This window comes from Nuphar pumila, chromosome 6 (assembly GCF_984573655.1).
Source record: "Nuphar pumila chromosome 6, dmNupPumi1.hap1.1, whole genome shotgun sequence".
In the NCBI taxonomy this organism is placed as follows: Eukaryota; Viridiplantae; Streptophyta; class Magnoliopsida; order Nymphaeales; family Nymphaeaceae; genus Nuphar; species Nuphar pumila.
Window position 1 is genome coordinate 70,132,309 of NC_143254.1, and position 20,922 is coordinate 70,153,230.

General features: G+C 39.4%; 1 protein-coding gene across 1 annotated transcript; it reads left to right on the forward strand.

Moving 5' to 3' along the window:
- The first annotated feature begins 3,452 nt into the window (after positions 1-3,452).
- Positions 3,453-6,077, forward strand: LOC149834917 (putative LRR receptor-like serine/threonine-protein kinase At4g37250). The gene is made up of 2 exons (XM_090009484.1): positions 3,453-5,061; positions 5,254-6,077. The coding sequence occupies exons 1-2, from the start codon at positions 3,453-3,455 to the stop codon at positions 5,937-5,939; spliced, it is 2,295 nt and encodes a 764-aa protein (XP_089865610.1). The 3' UTR covers positions 5,940-6,077.
- The last annotated feature ends 14,845 nt before the right edge of the window (positions 6,078-20,922 follow it).

The window sequence follows — 20,922 nt, forward strand, 5'->3', positions numbered from 1 at the left end:
TTGAAAAATGATCTTCCGTTGGGGATATATGACTCTTACAAAATGAAATAAAAACCTATGTCACTCAAATAAGGCAGACTGATAGGGGTCTGGTTTTATATCTAAATGGGGTATCAAATGACCATAGAAATTGCTGAAAATTTACAAGAATAAACTAGACTTCATAACGAAGACATCACTTTTTACGGATTTGAAATCCAATCTCTGGTTAGGGAGATATGGCCCTGACAAGTTGTTCCTGATTCGGATAGCGATTTGTATCACAAATCGCTGTAGTGTTTAGCGAGAAACACTACAAATCGCTATAGCGAGGTCCAATAACACTATAAATCGCTGTGGGTCTCGTTAGAGATCCGAAAACACTATAAATCATAGTTAAAAGACCGAAAAATACTACAAATCGTTGTGGGGCTCGTTGGAGACCCCAAAGCACTATAAATTATAGTTAAAAGATCGAACAACACTATAAATCATTGTGAGGCTCGTTGGAGACCCAAAAATACTACAAATCATAGTATAGACTCATTAGAGACTAAAAAAAATCATAACAATAATTTGTTGAAGAATATTGTCAATCAAATAACGATTTGTTGAAGAAGTGCTACAACAGTCATGATATGGGGGCCAAAATCAGAACATTTATAAAATCTGGATACAAGGTTCTGGTATTTAATCAAAATAAAATAGTAATTGACCATGAAAAATTCTGAAAATTTACAGGGATGAACTAGACACATAAACGAAGAGAACCCGTTTTACAGAATTGAAAATTGATCTTCCATTAGGAAAATGAAATTCAAACAAAATGGATCAAAATTTGAGCCGTTAAAATGACACAGGGTGACAGGGTTATGGTTTTTGACCCGAAACTGGTACGCAAACACCATAAAAATCGCTGAAATTTGGTGTGAACAAACTAGATTCAATTTAAAAACAACCTTTTTTACGGATCGGAAAGATCATCTCTGGTTAGGGAGAAATCACTTCCGCAAGTTGGTCCTGATTCTGCTAAAATCCTGACGGTGCAAAATAACAGGTTTTGAATCTCGATTTTTAAAGTAGGTCAAACAAACTCAGAATGATCTGATTTTTGATGGAGAGCATGAAGACATATGCATAAAGTTGCAGTAAAAAATTCAAGTTAAAATGAGCTCTGGTTACATACAAATCGATAGATCTAAAATGCACAAGAATTCAAAGTATAATATAGAAAGCAACTGAACATGATGAAAGCAAACTGCACATGCGTGGATGTTCAAAAATGAGATCTAATGCCTTAAAATATGAATGGATAAAAACTTTGAATCAGACTCCACAACTCTTCAAGTTGAATGATGCTACCCACGCTGGGAGGAGCCCCCAAACCCCCCTCCTGTAAGGGCAAAAACTCTAAATCAGGTTCCACAACTCATCAAGTTGAATGATGCTACCCACGCTGGGATGAACCCCCGGACCCCCCTCCTGTAAGGGCAAAAACTCTAAATCAGGCACATAAGTAGAGAGAGAAGGGAGAGAGAGTGAGAGGGTTGGTGTTCATGGCCTTCTCCAGGAGGAACCCTTTACCTCCCTTGATTTCTTCTCTAGAGAGAGAGAGAGGGTTTTACAGTGTTTTACGAAGAAGGAAGAAGAAGAAGATGACGATGGAGCAATGTAGGATCGTCTGTTGGATGTGCACAGAAGTAGAGAGAGAAGAGAGAGAGAGTGAGAGGGTTGATGTTCATGGCCTTCTTCAGGAAGAACTCTTTGTTTCCCTTGATTTCTTCTCTAGAGAGAGAGAGGGTTTTACAGTGTTTTACGGAGAAAGAAGAAGAAGACATGTTTGTCCTTTTTTTGAACAGAAAAAGAAGAAGACTTTGAAGAGTCAACATCATCATCGACTTTCTGGATGGAGGACATGTTTGTCCTTTTTTTGAACTGTTTGTTTTTTCTTTTTTGAATGAAGGGCATTTTTGTCATTTTCTCAAACCATCACTTTATGAGAAGAATAGCAAGAAAGGGTACTTAAGTCTTTGCAACAACACCAGAGTCCGATGTAAAGTTATGTCAACATACACGGGAATACGAGCCCCATGTGCTTGTATACGTGGTGCTCATTCAAAGCCCCGAACACAGACGTGGGATTCAGTGAATCATCGGGGGCGAACATACACAACCCTCTCCTTACATACGTGGTGCTCTTTGGGACCCCCGAACATGAGATGTAGCTAACTGCCTTGTTCGGGGGGGAACATATAACCTGCTTTGATTATATTAGCATAACGTGCATTCTCGGGCTGTGGACAAGCCGATTTGCCCTTTTGCCTAAGGTAGGGATCCGGTGGTTCATCGGTCATCCTATATTTGAGAAGCGTTTTAAACGGAGATTTCTTTGCCAAGAAAAAAATAGGGTGATTTTTAACTCCCAAGGAAATAAGAATATATATACAAAGTATATATTGAAATAAAATTTGTCAATTTTCAATAATTAAAAAATTTTACCAATAAAAGTTCAAGTATTGGAGTGAGGTCGGGCCGTTTTCGTTTGGATAACAATAACATGGCATTTGGAAAATATTATGATATATTAAGCTGTTTTAAATGGGGTTAAAATAACGGTTCTTTTTCATATTTTAAAACCTCTTTGACATATCCTCAAAGTATCGCTGATATTTGTCCCAAGTGTTTCATCCTAGAACAACAGAATCTTTAGTGACTCCCCTGATATAATGAATTCATAACCTTTTTGTATTCATTTTTTTTTTCTTTTGGGTTGAAGTTGGGGGTGGTTGGATTTTGAACCCCCACCCGCCCCCACCACCAAAATCTAACCATTTATGTGACCCTAGTGTTGGTTTAGGTCCAGCAAAAACAATCACTTGCAATGCAAAGATGCACCTTCAATGAACAACCGGCTGTTCCAAAATCCCAAATCAACAACCCTAATTAGAACAATTAAACAACCATAAAAAAAACTTAGCCCGAAACACACACAGTGACCATCTGAAAACGGCGCCTACAGGACGACTCCTCTCCAACACGTGTAGTGACAGTTGAACGAAATAGGGAGGTCCCTAGGGCAAAAGTGGCACTTCCAAAAATAATAATAATAATAATAATACGGGTTGGTCACGCCCTTAAAAAGAGGGGGTGAGCTGGCTGCTGCTTCTGTCACGCAATACTGCGACACTCTCCGTTCCCTCCCTTCCATATTCACACTAACTCACTTAATACTAATAATATTCTTTTAGAAACTGAACTCATCTCTGATTATATTAAGTTATTAACACCCTCTTCGTCTCCTGCTCCACACACATGCACATTCTCTCCCCCTCTGGGAACAGGCGAGCCGACGAAACGCCAGCAGGGAACGAATTCGGTGAACCACTCTCCAGTCCACCAGTGCGTGAGGCCGATATTCTTGCGGTCCGGTGGTTGGCGAGGTTCTGTCGAACCCAGCCATGCCCTGAGCCAAGATGATCTCGGCCGCCGTCGCGGTGTTGGTTCTAGCTCTCGCCCTGGTCAACGCCGGGCTGGGCCTGAACGCCGACGGTGTGTCGTTGCTATCGCTCAAGTACGCCGCTGTCAGTGACCCCCTGGCGGTGCTTGACAGCTGGAACTACAGCGACGCGAGCCCGTGCGGGTGGACCGGCGTGGTGTGCGCGCCCGTCGCCGGCGAGACCGAGTCGAGGGTCGTCGGGCTCGTCCTCTCCGGAGCTCAGCTCCTGGGCTCGATACCGGACCAGCTCGGCTCCGTCCAGCACCTCCGCCACCTGGACCTCTCCCGCAACTTCCTCAACGGAACCGTCCCTCCCTCTCTCTTCAACGCCGCCGAGCTCCGGATCCTCGCCCTCGCCGATAACGAGCTCTCCGGCGTGATTCCAGCCAACGTCGGCGCACTCCGGCATCTGCAGTACGTCAACCTCTCCGACAACGCCTTCGCTGGAGCTATCCCTGCCGCCCTCACCGCCGCTCCCTCGCTGCGCTTCCTCTCGTTGAGTAATAATTACTTTTCCGGCGAGATTCCGCCGGGTTTCGGGACCAATTCCCAGCTCCTGGAGGCCCTGGATCTGTCGTCGAACCTGCTCAATGGTTCGTTGCCGTCGGAGATCGGGACCGTACGGTACCTCAACCTCTCGTCCAACAGGCTCTCCGGCCCGATACCGCCGGAGATAGGCCGGATCATCCCGCAGAACGCGACGCTCGACCTCTCCTACAACAACTTCTCCGGGCCGGTGCCGGAGGTCGGGGCGTTCCTGAACCAGAAGCCGCAGTGCTTCTTCGGGAACCCGGGCCTCTGCGGCGACCCGCTTAAGAGCCTCTGCAGCGTCCCGGCGACTCTCTCCAACCCGCCGCCGAACACCACGACGTCGCCGCCGGCGATCTCGGCCATACCTGAGAGCCTGCCGGAGCAGCCGACGGAGAACGGGAGCCCTCAGCCGGAGAAGCAGACGAAGGAGGAGAAGCCGCAGCAGAGGAGAGGCGGCCTGGCTCCCGGAACGATCGCTGGAATCGTCGTCGGAAACTTCGCGGCTTTGAGCCTCGTGTCTATGGTCTTCATCTACCGGTACCAGGTGAAGAGAAAGAAGGCCGACGCAGCGGCCATGGCGGAAATTTCCGGAGACCGGAAGAAGAATGAAGACGCCGGGAGATGGTCGTGCCTGCGGGCCAGCCGGAAAGGGAGAGGCGACGACGACGACAGCGTCTCGGATAGCTCGAGCTCCGTCTCGGAATCGGAGGAAAAGCCGAGGGATCAGAAACCGGGACGCCTGGTGTTGGTGGACGTCGAGCCGCCGGAGTTGGAGCTGGAGCGGCTGCTCAAGGCTTCGGCCTACATCCTGGGCGCGAGCGGAACGAGCATCGTCTACAAGGCGGTCCTGGAGGACGGCACGACGCTTGCCGTCCGCCGAATCGGAGAGAGTGAGGTATATCGGATAAAGGACTTCAAGAACCGGGTCAGACTCATATCGAAGCTCAGGCACCCGAACCTGCTCCGCCTCCGGGGCTTTTACTGGGGCTCCGACGAGAAGCTCCTCATCTACGATTACGCGCCCCACGGCAGCCTCGCCAGCTTCTCCCACACGAGTACGTCTCCGTTTCATAACTCCTCGATACGACTCGGTTTTCGTATCCTGAAAACACATCCGGCGTTTCCTTTTCTGGATATTGCAACAACTATCTGTCTCAAACTGGAACAGATTTCGAGTCGTCTTAGTTCATTAGCGTCGTGATTAAATTTCTAAATGCAGCTAAAGTTTTTGTTCGTTGGTGAATCAGGAAAACCGGGTTCGTCTCCGATCCATCTGAAGTGGGAGGTCCGGTTGATCATCGGCCGCGGACTGGCCCGTGGGCTCGCTTACCTGCACGACAAGAAGTACGTACACGGCAACTTGAAGCCCAGCAACGTGCTGCTGGGTCCGGATATGGAGCCGCAGATCGGGGACTTCGGTTTGGAGCGGCTGGTCCATGGGAAGCCGAGCAACAGCAGCATCTCAGCAGTGTACTTCGGGAGCCAGCGATCGATGCTCTCCCCGGATAACCTCCCACTGGACATCCCGCCGGCAAGCAGCCCGCTTGGTGGGTCCACCAACTACATTTCACCGTACCAGGCGCCCGAGGCTCTTCGGAACCTCAAGCCCAGCCCCAAGTGGGATGTCTACTCGTTTGGGGTCCTATTCTTGGAGCTGATCACGGGCCGACCCGTAACCGAAGCGGAGCTTGGGCTATGGAAGGAGGGTCCAACCGAGGAGCAGAACCGGGGCTTGAGGTTGGTGGACCCGGGGCTCCGATCCGAAGTGGAGGAGAACGAGGAGGCGCTGCTGGTCTGCCTTAGGCTTGGATTCACCTGCGTTTCGCAGGTGGCCCAGAAGCGGCCGGCCATGAAGGAGGTTGTCCAAGTGCTGGAGAGGATCCCCACTGCCTCTTCTTTCTTGAACCCATCTTCCTTCTCTTCTCATTACTGATTTTTGTTGTTTCAAAAACAGGAAAAAAAGAGGAGGGGAAGCACCCAACTTTTTTCTTTTTCTGCTTTTTTGTGGTCATGCTGACTCACTGATTTAATTGTTTAGTGTGCATTTAGGGCTCTAGTGGTTTTTTAGATGGTGGTCATGTGAAAGAGAGAAAATAAGGGGTGTGGTATAAAGGTGCCTGAGATTTGGGAGGAGGCTTTGTCTTGGTTAGTCATGTGACCAAGTTGGCTGGTTGTGTTTTAGTTTGCAATATATGTGTATACACTATAACTTTGTTGTCTTAGCTTCATGTGTGGGTTGTGTAAGGGTGGCTAGATGGGCATCCCCCTCGTGAGAATGTGTACTTTTGAGTCTTGTATAATAAAGGTCTTAAAGAGTTCTAAAAGGGAATGCTTCTCTCTAAGAAAAATAAAAAAAAGGAAAGTAAAGAGGGAATGAGGATTTCGAGTGCTTGAATACTCTAACAGTGTGGCAGTGTGGCATTGATTGTGGAATGGAGTTTTAGTATGGAAATGGTTTTGATCAGTCCATTCTTGGCTAACTACTCGATGCATGCAAAGAGCTTGCGAGCTTACTCGTGTTTTCTTTATCGTTTCTGAATTTAAGGAGTTGTCTGGTACCATTGTTAAAGAAAAGAAAAAAAAAACAGAGCAAAACTGAAAAAGAGTTTTGACTTCTTGTGGTCCATCTTCCGATTGTTCTTTCATCATGGTTGAAAAGGAAAGGCTATTTATTGTGGTCCATCCTTTTAGACACGACTGTACGACATAGTGACAAATATCGCGCGAGATTTATGAAAATCTGGTGATAATATCGTGAGATTTTCAAACAGCAATTTCTCGTGAGATTTTTCAAAATATCGCAAGATTTATGAAAAAACATAAATACCATGATTTAAACATGATATTTACGTTTTAAATGGCTATTTATCATGAAAAAAATGTGTATTTTTATTTTTAAATAATTTTTATTAATACTTTCTTATAAAAATAAATTTTATATTTTTAATTTGTTTTTTTATTACCGAGATTTTGCCAAAAAAATGCAAGATTTATGAAAAAAATTCAATTTCTCACAAGTTTTTGAAAAACGAGAAATTGTCGTTTAAAACGTTTGTCACTATGCTATACGAGTCATGTTGCTTATAAAGGTCATGAAGGCAAACTTGTTACTAATTTTAGTACCTATTTTTTGGGCTGTTATTTGCTTGTCACACGGAGTTGAGGCCCCCATAAATATCGGCATTTATCAAGTGACATCCTTATTTTTAAGACTTCTAAAAGCAAGTCCAGTCTTGACCCCTAAAATATCGACATTTAACTAGTGGCATATCTTTATTCTTAAGACTTCTCTGTCAAATATTTATCCAATTGCTACTAACATTGTTTCAATTCCTACAAAGTTTACCAAAATATTCAAAGCTCTGTTTGGGAGAAGGGTGTCAGAGGAGTTGGGAGGTGCAAGAGAGGGTTACTTGATGTGTCAGGGTGCAAACAGATTAAGAGGGCGTTTGGGAGAGGGAAGTGTAATTGTGGGTTGGGACTTAACCAACTCCAAATACCAAAAATTCCAAAATTTAACTCCTCTAAGAAAGAGTCGGTATTTGCAACTCCTTGAATCACAAGCATTCCTGTGAGTTCCTAAATTTCTAATACTTCAAATTTTCTACCTTATTTACTTCAGTAAATCTTATCATTACCTATTTTACCTCATTATAAACTGCAATAATCATGCAGTCAGGCCAACTCGCCCCGACCCAACCCAATCTGACGCACTAATAAACCCAGCCAACCGGGCTGTTGACCCAGCCAGCCTGTCAAAGCCATGCCCCTAAATTGACGGGCTGGGCAAACAGCTCAGTTCAAGCCAGCCTGTTGAGAAAACCTGGGCCCATGACCAGCCTGTTATGCCCTTTCTCCTAATCGGGTTGGGCTTATTATTTTTATATATATTATATTATATATATATTTTGTGATATATATATATATATATATATATCACAATATATATAAAATATAATATATATAAAAATATAAAGGATATGAATGCTTTGAACCTCGAGGACATAGCATTGGATAGAAACGATTGGAGGAGAAGGATTCATGTGGAAGACCCAGAATGATTTTCTTTTTTGGTTCATATTGCCGACCCCAATTGTTTTGGGATGAAGGCGTAGTTGTTATATATATATATATATATATATACACACACACGATCGGTTGCAAATTTTCTAATTTGTTATAACTGCACAATATTTTTGTTCACTCATGGCCATCGTCACTTCTTTAAAAGTAGGTTAGATTAATAGCGATCGGAGTTATAAAATGGGAACTCAAGTTTCTGAAAAGATTACGGTATCCCGTGTAAGTAAAAGTTAAGACTTTTTTTTTTTTTATTGACTAGCTGTGGTTGGGCAAACGCCTACGTACCAGTTACACAGATAATTTAAATGATTACAAAGGCTCTTCTATTTTGATTGTTGTGTACCTTACTGTCTGCACACTTTTTTTTCTTTTTTATGATCAAGAAGGTAGCTGGGGAGACAACCATGAAATCCACAAAGGATAAGGATTTCAACTTTTCTATTGTGATGTTTGGGAGCACCTGTGAAATTCTGTCATTATTTACAAAATGTTTCCAAAATTGTTTGGCAGATGGTCAAACTCTCTCCCATTAATGCATTTTAAAATGGTAGCACACGTTATATAATGATCTCCCAGTGCATTCAAAGCGGTTGCTGGAGGGCATCGGAGACAACCGGAAGGTAACGAAATAGCCGTTGATGTGGTAATTGCAAATTACCACCTCCCTTAGGTGGCAGTCAGGAAATGACACCATTAGCTGCACTCTGAACACCCCCACTAACCTTGTCTTCATTCTTCCAAACAGAAAATGAAGCTGATTCCCCAACTTCTCTCTGATGTTGCTCCGATAGTCATCTCCCAAACAAAGCCTAAGCCCTCCTCCCCCTCTCGTTTCGAGTAGACAAAGCCAACTGGTGGCTGTACAACCAGTCAGTTATTCAACTGCCCATACCAGTGGGGTTCGAACTTGCAAAGACCCATCACATTCACATGGTGACTTGCACAAACTTGCAAGGATCTTCAAAATTATGTAAATATCCAAATGTTCAGAAAAAATAGCAAACACAAGCTTTTATGTTAATGTTAAATACATCAAGGAGATTAATGAACATTATATGGAAACATCTTTGCAGAAACCACCATATCCGTGCAGCCTCTAGTCTCTGTCACAGGGGGACACGTCACGGGACATGCAATTTTGTTGGCGTGTCCCCCGTGGCACACGATTAAACACATGAGGACACAATGTGATGGATACTGACATGTACATATATTATTTTTATATTTCAATTTTTATTAGGTTTTATTGATTAAAATGAAAAATATGTATTCCAATGTTTTTTTTTTGTAATTTCAGGATTTGTGAGTCATATCACATTGTGTGACGGATCATACGGAGTCCGGACGGGTGCAATCACATGGCACAAAATTTGTGCATTAAATATGATTGCCTCCATCAGGCCTTAGGCCTCACAACTGACAGGCCTGTTCCCAAGATGAAGGGTGATCAGGTGCTTAATGCACAAATATTTGTTAAATATTGCACCTGATCTTTTTACAGTCTCTAATTGATACCTTCGCTGATCAGTAGCAGTATCAAGTGTTTTCTCCCAAAACTAGCCATGTTCTCTGCCAAACGGTTCTTGTCCTTTTCAGTTATCCACATTCTAAGATTACCGTTTGAAGATTCTCTTAGAAGTTTTTTGTTTTGTTTTTTTTAAATTTCAAGTAGCCAGTAAACTAAAAAAAAGATGGCTGGTTATGGAATGAACAATAGGAATATCTTTTCTTCCAACCTAAGTTAAAGGAAGACAAAAGAAAAGGCTAAGAGAGCTATGAAAATTATTGAACTTTTGTTTTTTCTGGATGGGAGGGGATCAGGGCTAGTCGTTACTACTTTTCATGAGGGATTATTTCTCATTCTTGTCAATGACAGTCATGAATTCCAAAGTTACTACTGTGCAAAACATAATTGAGAACTTTCTAACGGTTTTTGAAACGCAAAACACTGCTTTTTCGAATGCCAAAACATTCATGGGAAACATGCTTTTCGTGTTTAAGAAACGAGTTCCCTTTCGTGGGACACAGGTTTTTCATGTTTTAATTTATTCATTATTATGTTATTTAAGACTTTTGTCTCTTCAATCAGATTTGTTGCTCGATAAATATTGCAGTTTTGTTATGTTCCATTGCAGCCATGTAGATCGTGAGAGTGATTATGTGGCTTTTGGCCTAGCTAGGTTATGCTTTCTTGACTATGATAGGATTTGGAAAGATAAATGATGCAGTAGGAGGTCCGCTCCTGAACCCGCAGAACTAGCACAGTTATTAAACTAAGAATCTATGAAAAATAGAAAATTAACAGAAAATTGAATGAAAACCACTAAAAATATCTTATAATTCATTCATCTTCCCTTTCTCTTTCTCCGCATTGAATATATATAACAAACAATAATAAAGAAACCTAGAAACCCTGATCCTAATATTGATTTAAGATAGATCTAATCCTAAACTATGATCCAAACATAACTCAAACTCAAGAACCAATATGGATATGAGATCGATCTGATATTAAATAAAATTCAAAACAAGATCCTAAACTAAAATCCAAACTAAATAATTACAAGAAAACCAGTGAAAATGAATCCTGATGAATCTTATAAACCTGGTTGTGACTCGCACCCGCTACTGCATCAATAAACCTTCTAAATGGTTCCAATTGAATTGTAATCTGGTGGGGGTCTGCCTAACCCCAACTTATCAATAAAAAATGTTATTAAGACTTTCCTTCTTAAATGTTTCACATTTGTTTGCCAATTGTTTCTAGATTCCTTGTCTGGTCAATTCTCATTTCACATGCCCTCAAAAGACCTTCCCGAATTGTTTTTTTTTGTCTCTCTAGCGGGTTTTTTTAGACTCTTCAATAGTGATTCCCATTTGTTGTACACAGCTAAGATTGATTCACATGGTTGCCTATATCCCCCTTCAAGGTTGGCACTACCAATCATTAATTTGTACCAATGGCTTACCTGTCATCTCTTAAACTGATAAAAGAAGAGAATAAACTGTTCGGTGGTTTGTATCCAATGGAAAATACCATCAAGAGAAAAGAAAAGTAGGGTCACATGGGGTTAGGGATAGCAGTGAACCTGAGAAAAATGGGCCCCACCCCGTTTGGACGGGGGATGGAGGACATGAAATGGGGATAGAGGTTAAAATCAAAACCCGTGCGGGGATAGACTTACGCTTTTCCCTGCCCTGCCCCTAAAATGAAATGGGGATCTTCAAAACATGAGCTTAGATTCACAAGGGCAAGTGTCAAGAATGACACTAAAGCAAAACCCTTAAAAAGGGTATAACTAAAAACAAAATAAAAATAAAAATGTATTCTTTATTGATATGAAAAAACAATTGCTTAAGAAGCATTGAAATAAAATACAAGAGGGGTTGCACCCCTTTATATACACAGCTAAAAGAGACATAGTCCAACAACTCTATTTAGAGTTGTTGGACTGTGTCAGTCCAACAACTCTATTGCTAGTCAAGTCTGGATAGGACTTGACTAGAAACAGTCATTCTAGTTCAAACTGAACTAGATGACATAAAGGCAAAAAATAAAAATAAAGGAAAAAAATTACAGATAAGAAAGAAATGAAATATATATATATATATATATATATATATATATATATATATATATATATATATATATATATATATATATATATATATATAGTTTTACATTTTAACACTCCTCCTCAAACTTACGGTACAATGAGCGAAAGTTTGTCTAAGAGAAAGTGAAATCGGGGAGCAGCGAGAGGCTTTGTAAAGAAGTCTGCTAATTGATATTCTGAAGTGACATATGACAGATCAATTATCCCATGTAGATATTTCTCTCTGACGTAGTGACAATCCATTTTGATGTGTTTGGTGCGTTCGTGGAATGTTCTGCTACTGGCAATGTAGATCGCACTTTTGTTGTCACAACACATTTGTGAAACCTTTGTTGCTTCAGCTCCCATGTCATCAAGCAGTCATCGGAGCCAAACTACTTTCATGGTCATGGTTGTCATGGCTCCGTATTCAGCTTCGGTGGATGAGAGAGATACCTTGTGCTGCTTTTTACACCTCCACGAGATCAATGATTCCCTTAAAAAGACACAAAAACCAGTGGTTGAGTGTCTGTTATTGGAATCACCTCCCCAATCAGCACCAGTATATGCAATTAAATCAAGAAAAGAGGAAGATAAGAAAAGTCCTCGTGAAAGAGAGGACTTGATGTATCTGATAATATGCATGACTACTCCCATATGAACAGAAGTAGGAGCATGTTGAAATTGACTTGTTGTGTGAACAACATGTGTTATATCTAGTCTGGTAATGGATAGATAGGAAAGTGCCCCGACAAGCTGTCTGTAATGAGTAGGGTCCGCAAGAAGTTCTCCATCATCAATCTTCATTTTAACATTAACAACTTCTGGAGTGTCAACTTTCTTATAATCAGTAATACCAGACCTGAAAACAATATCAAAAGCAAATTTAGTCTGAGATAATAAATATCCTCTAGAAGGATAAGCAACTTCAATGCCTAAAAAATATCTCAACAAGCCCAAATCAGTCATTTCAAAATGAGATTTAAGAAGTGTTTTGATTGTTTCAACTTCTTGTTTATCGCTTCCGGTGATGATCATACCATCCACATAGAGAAGAAGCACAATGATCCCTGCATCAGAATTCTTAATAAATAAAGTAGTGTCAGTTAAACAGAATTAAAAACCAATATCAATCATAACATGACTAAACCTATCATACCAAGCTTTTGGTGCTTGTTTAAGTGCATAAAGAGCTTTTTCTAAGCGAAGAACTTTACCTTTAGGAATACTTAGACCAGAAGGAAGTTTCATGTATACTTCTTCAACTAGATTTTCATTTAAAAAAGCATTTTTGACATCCATTTGACAAACAGACCATTTTTTGATAGAAGCTAAGGCAATTAAGGTTCAGACAGTTGTCATACGAGCCACCAGAGCAAAGGTTTCTTCATAATCAATCCCATATTCTTGGGCATAACCTTTGGCTACTAAACAGACTTTATATCTTTCAAGAGTACCATCACTCTTGGTTTTAATTTTATAAACCCATCGACATCTTATAGTTTTCTTCCCTAGAGAAAGATCTTGAATATTCCATGTAGAAGCCTTTTCAAGTGCATCTAATTCAGCTTTCATAGCTTCTATCCATTTGTTAACATTTTTTGCTTAAAAATATGTGGATGGTTCTTCATATGAGTGAATTAATGCAATAATTGCCCTATATGTGGGTGAAAAAGACTCGTATGATACAAACTTTCCTGGAGGCCTCGAGACTCGGGATGATTGTCTAGTTGGAATGTTAGAATATTTTTCAAGTGCACATGGAGGATTAGACTCTTGTCACCTAGAATATTGAATACTAGTATCTCTATGAACTTCTTCATTTTCAACATTAAGATCAATAATTCTTTGATCATCATCAAAGTTACAGTCAAGGTCATATTCATCAGATGTTGATGTTAGATCTAGCAAAAAGGAGTACTCAATGACGTCTTTTAATTTTCTAAAATCAAAGAAGCTTTCCTTTTCAAGAAAGGAAACATTTCTAGACACATATAGTCTATTATTTTTGAAGTCAAAACATCTATAACCTTTATGTTTTTCAGCATATCCTAAAAAGGCATAGGGAATCACACGAGGGAAAAGTTTATCATTTTTGTCAGTAAATATGAAACATTTGCACCCAAATATTCTTAGTCTAGAGTAGTTTAGAGAAATGTTCATAAGTTTTTCAATGGGAGTGATATTTTGTAACGAAGAAGATGACATCCTATTAATGAGATAGGTGGCAGTTAAGGCAGCTTTTGCCCAAAAGTCTTTCGGGACTTGATTTGCTATTAATAAAGTCCTAATGGTTTCTATAATATGGCAATGTTTTCGTTTTGCCAATCCATTTTGTTGAGGTGTATAAGGACAAGATCTTTGATGTGTGATGCCATACAATTTAAGATAATTTTGAAAATTTGTGGATAAAAACTCTCCCCCTGAATCTGTGCGAAAAATAGTAATATCATTTTAAAACTTATTTTTAACCATATTATGAAAAGTTTAAAAGTATGAAAATACTTCAGACTTATGTTTGGGAAAGTAAATCCACGTATGTCGGGAGAAATCATCGACAAAAATAACATAATAAACAAATCCTCCTTTAGAGATTACTGGTGCAGGACCCCAAACATCCGAGTGTATTAATTCAAGTGGTCTTGAAGAAAAAAAGGTTCTATTCTGAAATGGTAATCTTTTCATTTTGCTGAGAATACAATCTTTACAATCAAATGATTCAGAGTTACAAAATTTTCCTAGATTTGGAAAATGTTGTATTTTGGCTATATGTGGGTGACCAAGTCTCTTATGTCACAGTTCCAACTCTATTTTTTGAATATTATAACAAAAAGCTTTCTTCGGCATTTCCAAAAAATCCATGTAACAGAGTCCTCCTTCTCTATGGCCTTCCCCAATCAACCTGCCTAACTGGCGATCCTGTACCCAACAACCATGAGAAGAAAAAGAAATATTACACCCATAATCAGAAATTTGAGATACAGATAAAAGATTTAAATTTAATTTGGAAACATGTCTAATTTCTAGAATAGAAAGTTTCTTTGTTTAAAAAATTTTTGCAAAATTTCCTATTCTTTCTATTTCAAGAGAAGTCCCATCAGCAATAAAGACCTTTGATACACTTGTTTTATTTTTAACACATTTGGATAGACTTCGATTATTTGGGGTCATATGAAAAGATGCACCAGAGTCAAGGAGCCAAGAAATTTCACCTAGATCAGAAAAAGATGAGGCTGCTGCGTCGGTTAAAGCTTCAGATGAGGAAGAGACACCTTTAATAAAAGGCTGAAGAATCTCTATTAGTTGGGCCAGGAAAACTGGTGCATCCTGATCTTTAAGCTCTAATCCAGCAATTGCAACTCTTTTTTCTCTCAACTCCTTAAGTTTGGGACATTGTGGTCTATAGTGTACCAGTTCATGACAATGATGACAAATAACTTTCTTCTTATCATAGTCACCATTTTATCGATTAAAGTGAGGAGGCCTATATGATCGAACATGATTCCCTGGTCTAGACACAACTAAAACGGAATCATCTTCAATTTTTGAAGAACCTCTCCGGAGATGATTTTTTTCCATTGTTAACTCTTCAATAGTTTCAACAATAGAAAGAATTTTTTCCCGGTGAAGTAGGGCCGATTTAGTGGTTTCAAATTCCGGCCTTAATCCAGTGATAAACTTGTAAAAATGTTCAGCATCGAGTTGTTTCTGACGAAGCTCGATGTCTTCGGCACAATGTCACTTTGGTTCTAAAAGGGAAAGTTCTTCCCAAAGTTTGGACAACCCATTGTAATATTCACGAATAGTTTTGTCTTCTTGTGTCATCATTCGAACTTTTTTTTGGAGGTTGCACACGTGTGCAATATCTTTAAGAGAATATTATTTTTAAGGTATTCTCATGCCTTATCGGCATGATCAAATTTGGCAAGACTTGAGCATTTTTTAATGTCAATGCTATTGATAAGCCATGACATTATCTTCGCATGAGATATTCTCCATTCTTTTCATTTCTTCTCATATGAGGCAATAGCCTTGATTTTCTCTTCTTCCAATAGAGGAACCTCTTTATCTCTCTCCTTTTTAGTAAGAGATAGCTTAGGTTCTGAATCAGAACCATCCACAATCCCCCATAGGCCTTTTCCCCATATATGGTGCTTCATGATTGAAGCCCATGTTACATAGTTTGTATCACTTAGTTTCATAGGCATAATGGTGACTTTATCATTGTCATTCATCGATTACAAGGAGAGAAAGAATAGGGATAGAAGAGAAACAAGAAGGAAAATGAAAAAGAAAGAAGAAAAAATAATACAAGAAGATGTGAAATCTTCCCCAATGAAGTGATAAAACACTTCTCTTCAAGTGGCGAACACTTTTACAAATGGGCAAGAAAACCGAGACAACTTTTCCTCAAGATTTAGTACTCCTGCGGCTCTGATACCATGAAATGAAATGGGGATCTTCGAAACACGAGCTTAGATTCATAAGGGCAAGTGTCAAGAATGACACTAAAGCATAACCCTTAAAAAGGGTATAACTGGAAACAAAATAAAAATAAAAATGTATTCTTTATTGATATGAAAAAACAATTGCTTAAGAAGCATTAGAATAAAATACAAGAGGGGCTGCACCCCTTTATATACATAGCTGGAAGAGGACTCAATAGAGCTGTTGGACACAGTCCAACAGCTCTATTGCTAGTCAAGTCTAGACAGGACTTGACTAGCAACAGTCATTATAGTTCAAACTGAACTAGATGACATAAAGACAAAGAATACAAATAAAGGAAAAAAATTACAGAAAAGAAAGAAATGAAATATATATATATATATATATGTACAATTTTACATTTTAACAGCCTCGTCCCCATCTCCAATCCCCACATTGCCCCACCGTTTCCTGTCAGGGATGGCAATGGATCGAGGGAAAATGGGCCCCCACCCCACCTTGCCTCATTTGGACTAGGGATGGAGGATATGAAACATGGATGGAGTTTAAAATCAAGATCCATGCAAGGATGAAGACAAAGATGGAGAGCAGGATTTTGAGACACGGGGCAGGAGTGAATATTGTGTCTCCCTCCCCTATCCACTGCCATCCCTGCATGGGGTTGGCATGCAAAGTTTACATTGCTAATTGCTCAACTGCATATGAAGTGAATAGGGTGCACAAATGGGCATGCATCTATTGATGACCGAACCAAAATAATTGCATGCTTGGCAGATAGTCACAAGACGTACCATCACCTAATAGATGGATTAGGTTGTAGATGAGCTTTCGCTTTCATAGGGAGGATAGGTTGTAGGAACCAACTTAAAAAAAAATAAAGCTGAGAGGATAGGGAGTAGGGACCCCTTGTTTGCAGAAGTTGATGGGATAAATAGTTATTTCCCAAAAGTTTTATCTTTTGGAAGTTGGATTTTCTCACAATTTTAGGATTCTAATGGGAAGTCGGCTCTTTTATCACTAATATGTAAGATGTGTTATTAGTGTGTTTGGATTCACAAGTTGGGTGGAATTGGGATCCGATTCCATTTCATTCAAAAATAAGGAAAGGAAGATTTCAGGAGGTTTGAATTCCGATTCCCCCACCAATTTCATGAATGAAAACACACCCTAATAGGGCACTCAAAACACAGTGATGGAAAGCAAGGTGGCTCACCAGGCATCACTGAGGCAGTTAGGAAACTGTGATTTGTTTTCATCTTTATTTGTTTCCAGCTTTATTAAAATCTTGCCTTATCTTATTGTTACCTTGTTATTATCCCTTTACTATATGGAGGACGTCTTTGGTCTCTATAAATGCCCTGTAACACAGTGATACAAATTAATGAAATCTCAAAGAGTGCGTGATTGCCTGGTAGTGGATGTAGGATCGTTTGATCCGAACCACGTTAAATTTGTGTTTCTTTGATTTTTTCTTCACTTCATCATGGTATCAATGCAGAAGATGTACTGATCTTTTTCAACATTTCAGGCTTACTGGTTTCTAGCTTTCCTCATGGTGAATAACGATCGCCCGCCCCCCAAGCAATGGTGGCATCAACACACCAAGCAGAGGTAATGTTGAAATTTTTTTGATTCATGAGTAGGTAACTCCGAACCTTAAGATTACTTATATCTTGCTGAACATATCAAATTATCTATCTTGGGCTAAGTCAATTAGACTAATCTAAGCTTGGATTTATCACTGGAAAGAGTTCACGATCTGATAAAGCTAGCCCTCAGCTTGAGGAATGACAAAGTTCCAATGATTTGGTGATGTCATGGCTATTAAATTCTATGGAGACCTTCATTGCGAAAGACTTCCTGTTTTTATATACTGCCCAAGAAATTTGGGACGCTGCCCGTGACCTATACAGTGAAAGGAATAAAATAGCTCGTATGTATCAATTTACTCAAAGCATACATGCATACAAGAAAAATGATATGTCTTTTGGTGTTTATCTCAATAAGTTAGAAAGTATGTGGGATGAGCTTGACTCTCTAACAAGCTCATATTGTGAATTTGTGGATCTTAAAAAATTAAAAGAACATGAGAAAATTCTTTAGGTTCTTGCTGGTTTAGGACCAAACACCTTCATAGTCAAATTCTTATGGCCTCAGAGTTTTTGTCATTATCTAATGTCTGCTCTATGATAGTAAGGGAGGTCCCGTAGAAAAGTTATGAACAAGAAACGGGAATCTTAGTCTCAGGAGGATCAAAGTGAAAAAGTTGTTTTCAATGCTTTCACCACCCATTATAATAAAAAATACGAAAACTATAATAGAAAGGGAAAGAGACCAGTATGCACCTATTGTAAAAAAGAAGGCCATGTGAGGGAAAGGTGTTGGAAAATTCATGGGAAGCCGGGTAGTAGTAACAATGAGAGAGAGAAGGAGCATGTGAAAGCTCAAGTTGCACTAGTTGAAGAAAAAAATCAAGAAATCACGTTGGCCACTATTGCCAACATGATTAGGAACCTCGGCAAGCAAGGTTCAGAACCCGCCATCGCAACTTCGGCCATTACTACAGGTAAAATTTCATGTATGGTCTCATCTTATTTTCGTTTCAACCCCAATGTGTGGATTGTGGATTCGAGAGCCTCCAAATATATGACATGTAGCAAGGTTAAAAAAGTGGAAGATGTTCATGATCAAAGAATAGTCACTATAGCCAACAAATCCAGAATATTGGCTAAGGGGGTGTGTGAAACCAAGATCCTTGAAAAAAGTTTTAAAACTCTCTAGATGTCAGACCATGCTTCAAATCTTCTATCCATGTCAAGGTTGACTCGGGATCTTAATTGCAATGTCATTTTTACTTCTTTTGATGTATTCTTCTAGGACACAACAACAAATTTGAAGATTGGTGAGGGAAAATGGAGCATGGGCTATATGTAATAGATCAACAAAAATCTACAGCTATGACGATGTTTTCTTCCAAATATGGTCAACTATGGCATTTGCGGTTGGGTCATCTATCTAGTAGGTCTCTATCAACCTTAATACCTAATGTTACTATTGATCAGGGTATATGTGATGTCTGCCAGTACTCTAAAATGTCGCATCCATCTTTTGGTTTGTCTGAAAGCGTGACTAGTAAATTGTTTGATTTAGTGCATGCTGACATTTGGGGACCAGTGCCCATAGAGTCATATAATGGATTCAAATTTTATTTTTTGATTATTGATAATTTTTCAAAGACTTGGCTATATTTACTGAAAACCAAAGACCAAGTATTTAAAATTTTTGAGATTTTTTACAATATGATTAGAACTCAATATGACACCTGGATCAAATGCCTACGTACAGATAACGGGGCGGAATTTAACAACAGGTTCTTTGATACTTTTAAAAGCAATAGTGGGATGAAACATCAGTATACATGCATAAAAAATCCTTAGCAAAATGGCATCACTGAAAGGAAGAATCACCATATCCTTGAAACCACCATATCTTTGCTTTTCCAAGCTCATATGCCCAAACGTTTTTGGAGCGAATGTAATGTCAGCTTGTTATCTCATAAAACGGCTACCTAGTAGCCGGTTGAACGGAAAATCTACCCTACAAGTTCTTAGAGGACACAAGATTGATGTTGAACATCTTAGAATATTTGGATGTACCATTTTCATGATTGTTGACAAGACTGAACATAATAAGCTTATCCTCAAAGCTCGTAAATGTGTGTTTATTGGGTATGCTATAGACAAAAAGGGTTATAGATGCTATAGTTTGGAAGAAAAGAAACTATATATTTCAAGAGATGTCAAATTTGATGAATTAATCTCTTTTTTCAAAAACACTAATGAGAACAATGATAGACATGGGGAGATAGTTCTCCCAAATGTGAGCTTATATGCTGATCTGATCATCATGTCTGAAATGCATCAAAATAACGAACAATTCGAAATTGATTCTCAGCCTATATCTGGTAATGAAAACTAGCCCATAGCCCATGATGATAGTGAATTTGGCCAGAACAATGCTGAACCAAGGAGGTCTCAATGTACTAGTCATACGCCAAAATATTTTGATGACTATGTAACGTACAAAGTGGTTACTCATCCTATAGAAAAACAATTATCATATAAAAATGTCTCAGGTGAATATCATGCTTTTTTAAGTATCTTGTAAGAGGAACCATCGACATATGAAGAAGCAAAAAAGAGTTCAATCTGGCCTAAGGCAATGGAAGAAGAACTTGAATCTTTACACAAAAACCATACCTGAGATTTAATCACTTTTCCAAAAGAGAAGAAAATTGTAGGGTGTCAATGGGTATTTGTAATACCCATGAATTTTATCGGATAAATAAACTTAAATTTCATATTCATAAACTGGTAAGAGGATGTTCTCATTATTTTACTTGTACTCTTATTTGGATCTTGGACATCTTGTTTGGATCTTCAATGTCAAATCCCTAATATTCGCTTCAGATCTTCAATATTCTAAACAAATCTTAATGGGAAAAAACTTATATAGGTTCCATAATAGCTTACTTTGTATCCATATCAATCTAACGAAGGTTTGATCCAAAAAAAAAAAAACCGGTGCCTGAAAGGTCGGGATCCAAAGTACCTATTTGGATCTTGGACATCGGAATCTCAATTTCCAATGTGGATTTTTACATCGGCAGTGTAAGGGTCCAAATTAAAATTCTCCTTGGATCCAAAATAAGTTGCTTGGAATTTAGGATAGTGTATTTGGATCCATGATAATTTATTTGATAATAAATGAAAACTTTTTGGAACCCAT

Coding starts and splice junctions, on each gene's coding strand:
- LOC149834917 (XM_090009484.1), top strand. CDS start 3,453: ATGATCTCGGCCGCCGTCGCGGTGTTGGTTCTAGCTCTCGCCCTGGTC. Junction 5,062..5,253: donor CGCCAGCTTCTCCCACACGA/GTACGTCTCCGT, acceptor TTGGTGAATCAG/GAAAACCGGGTTCGTCTCCG.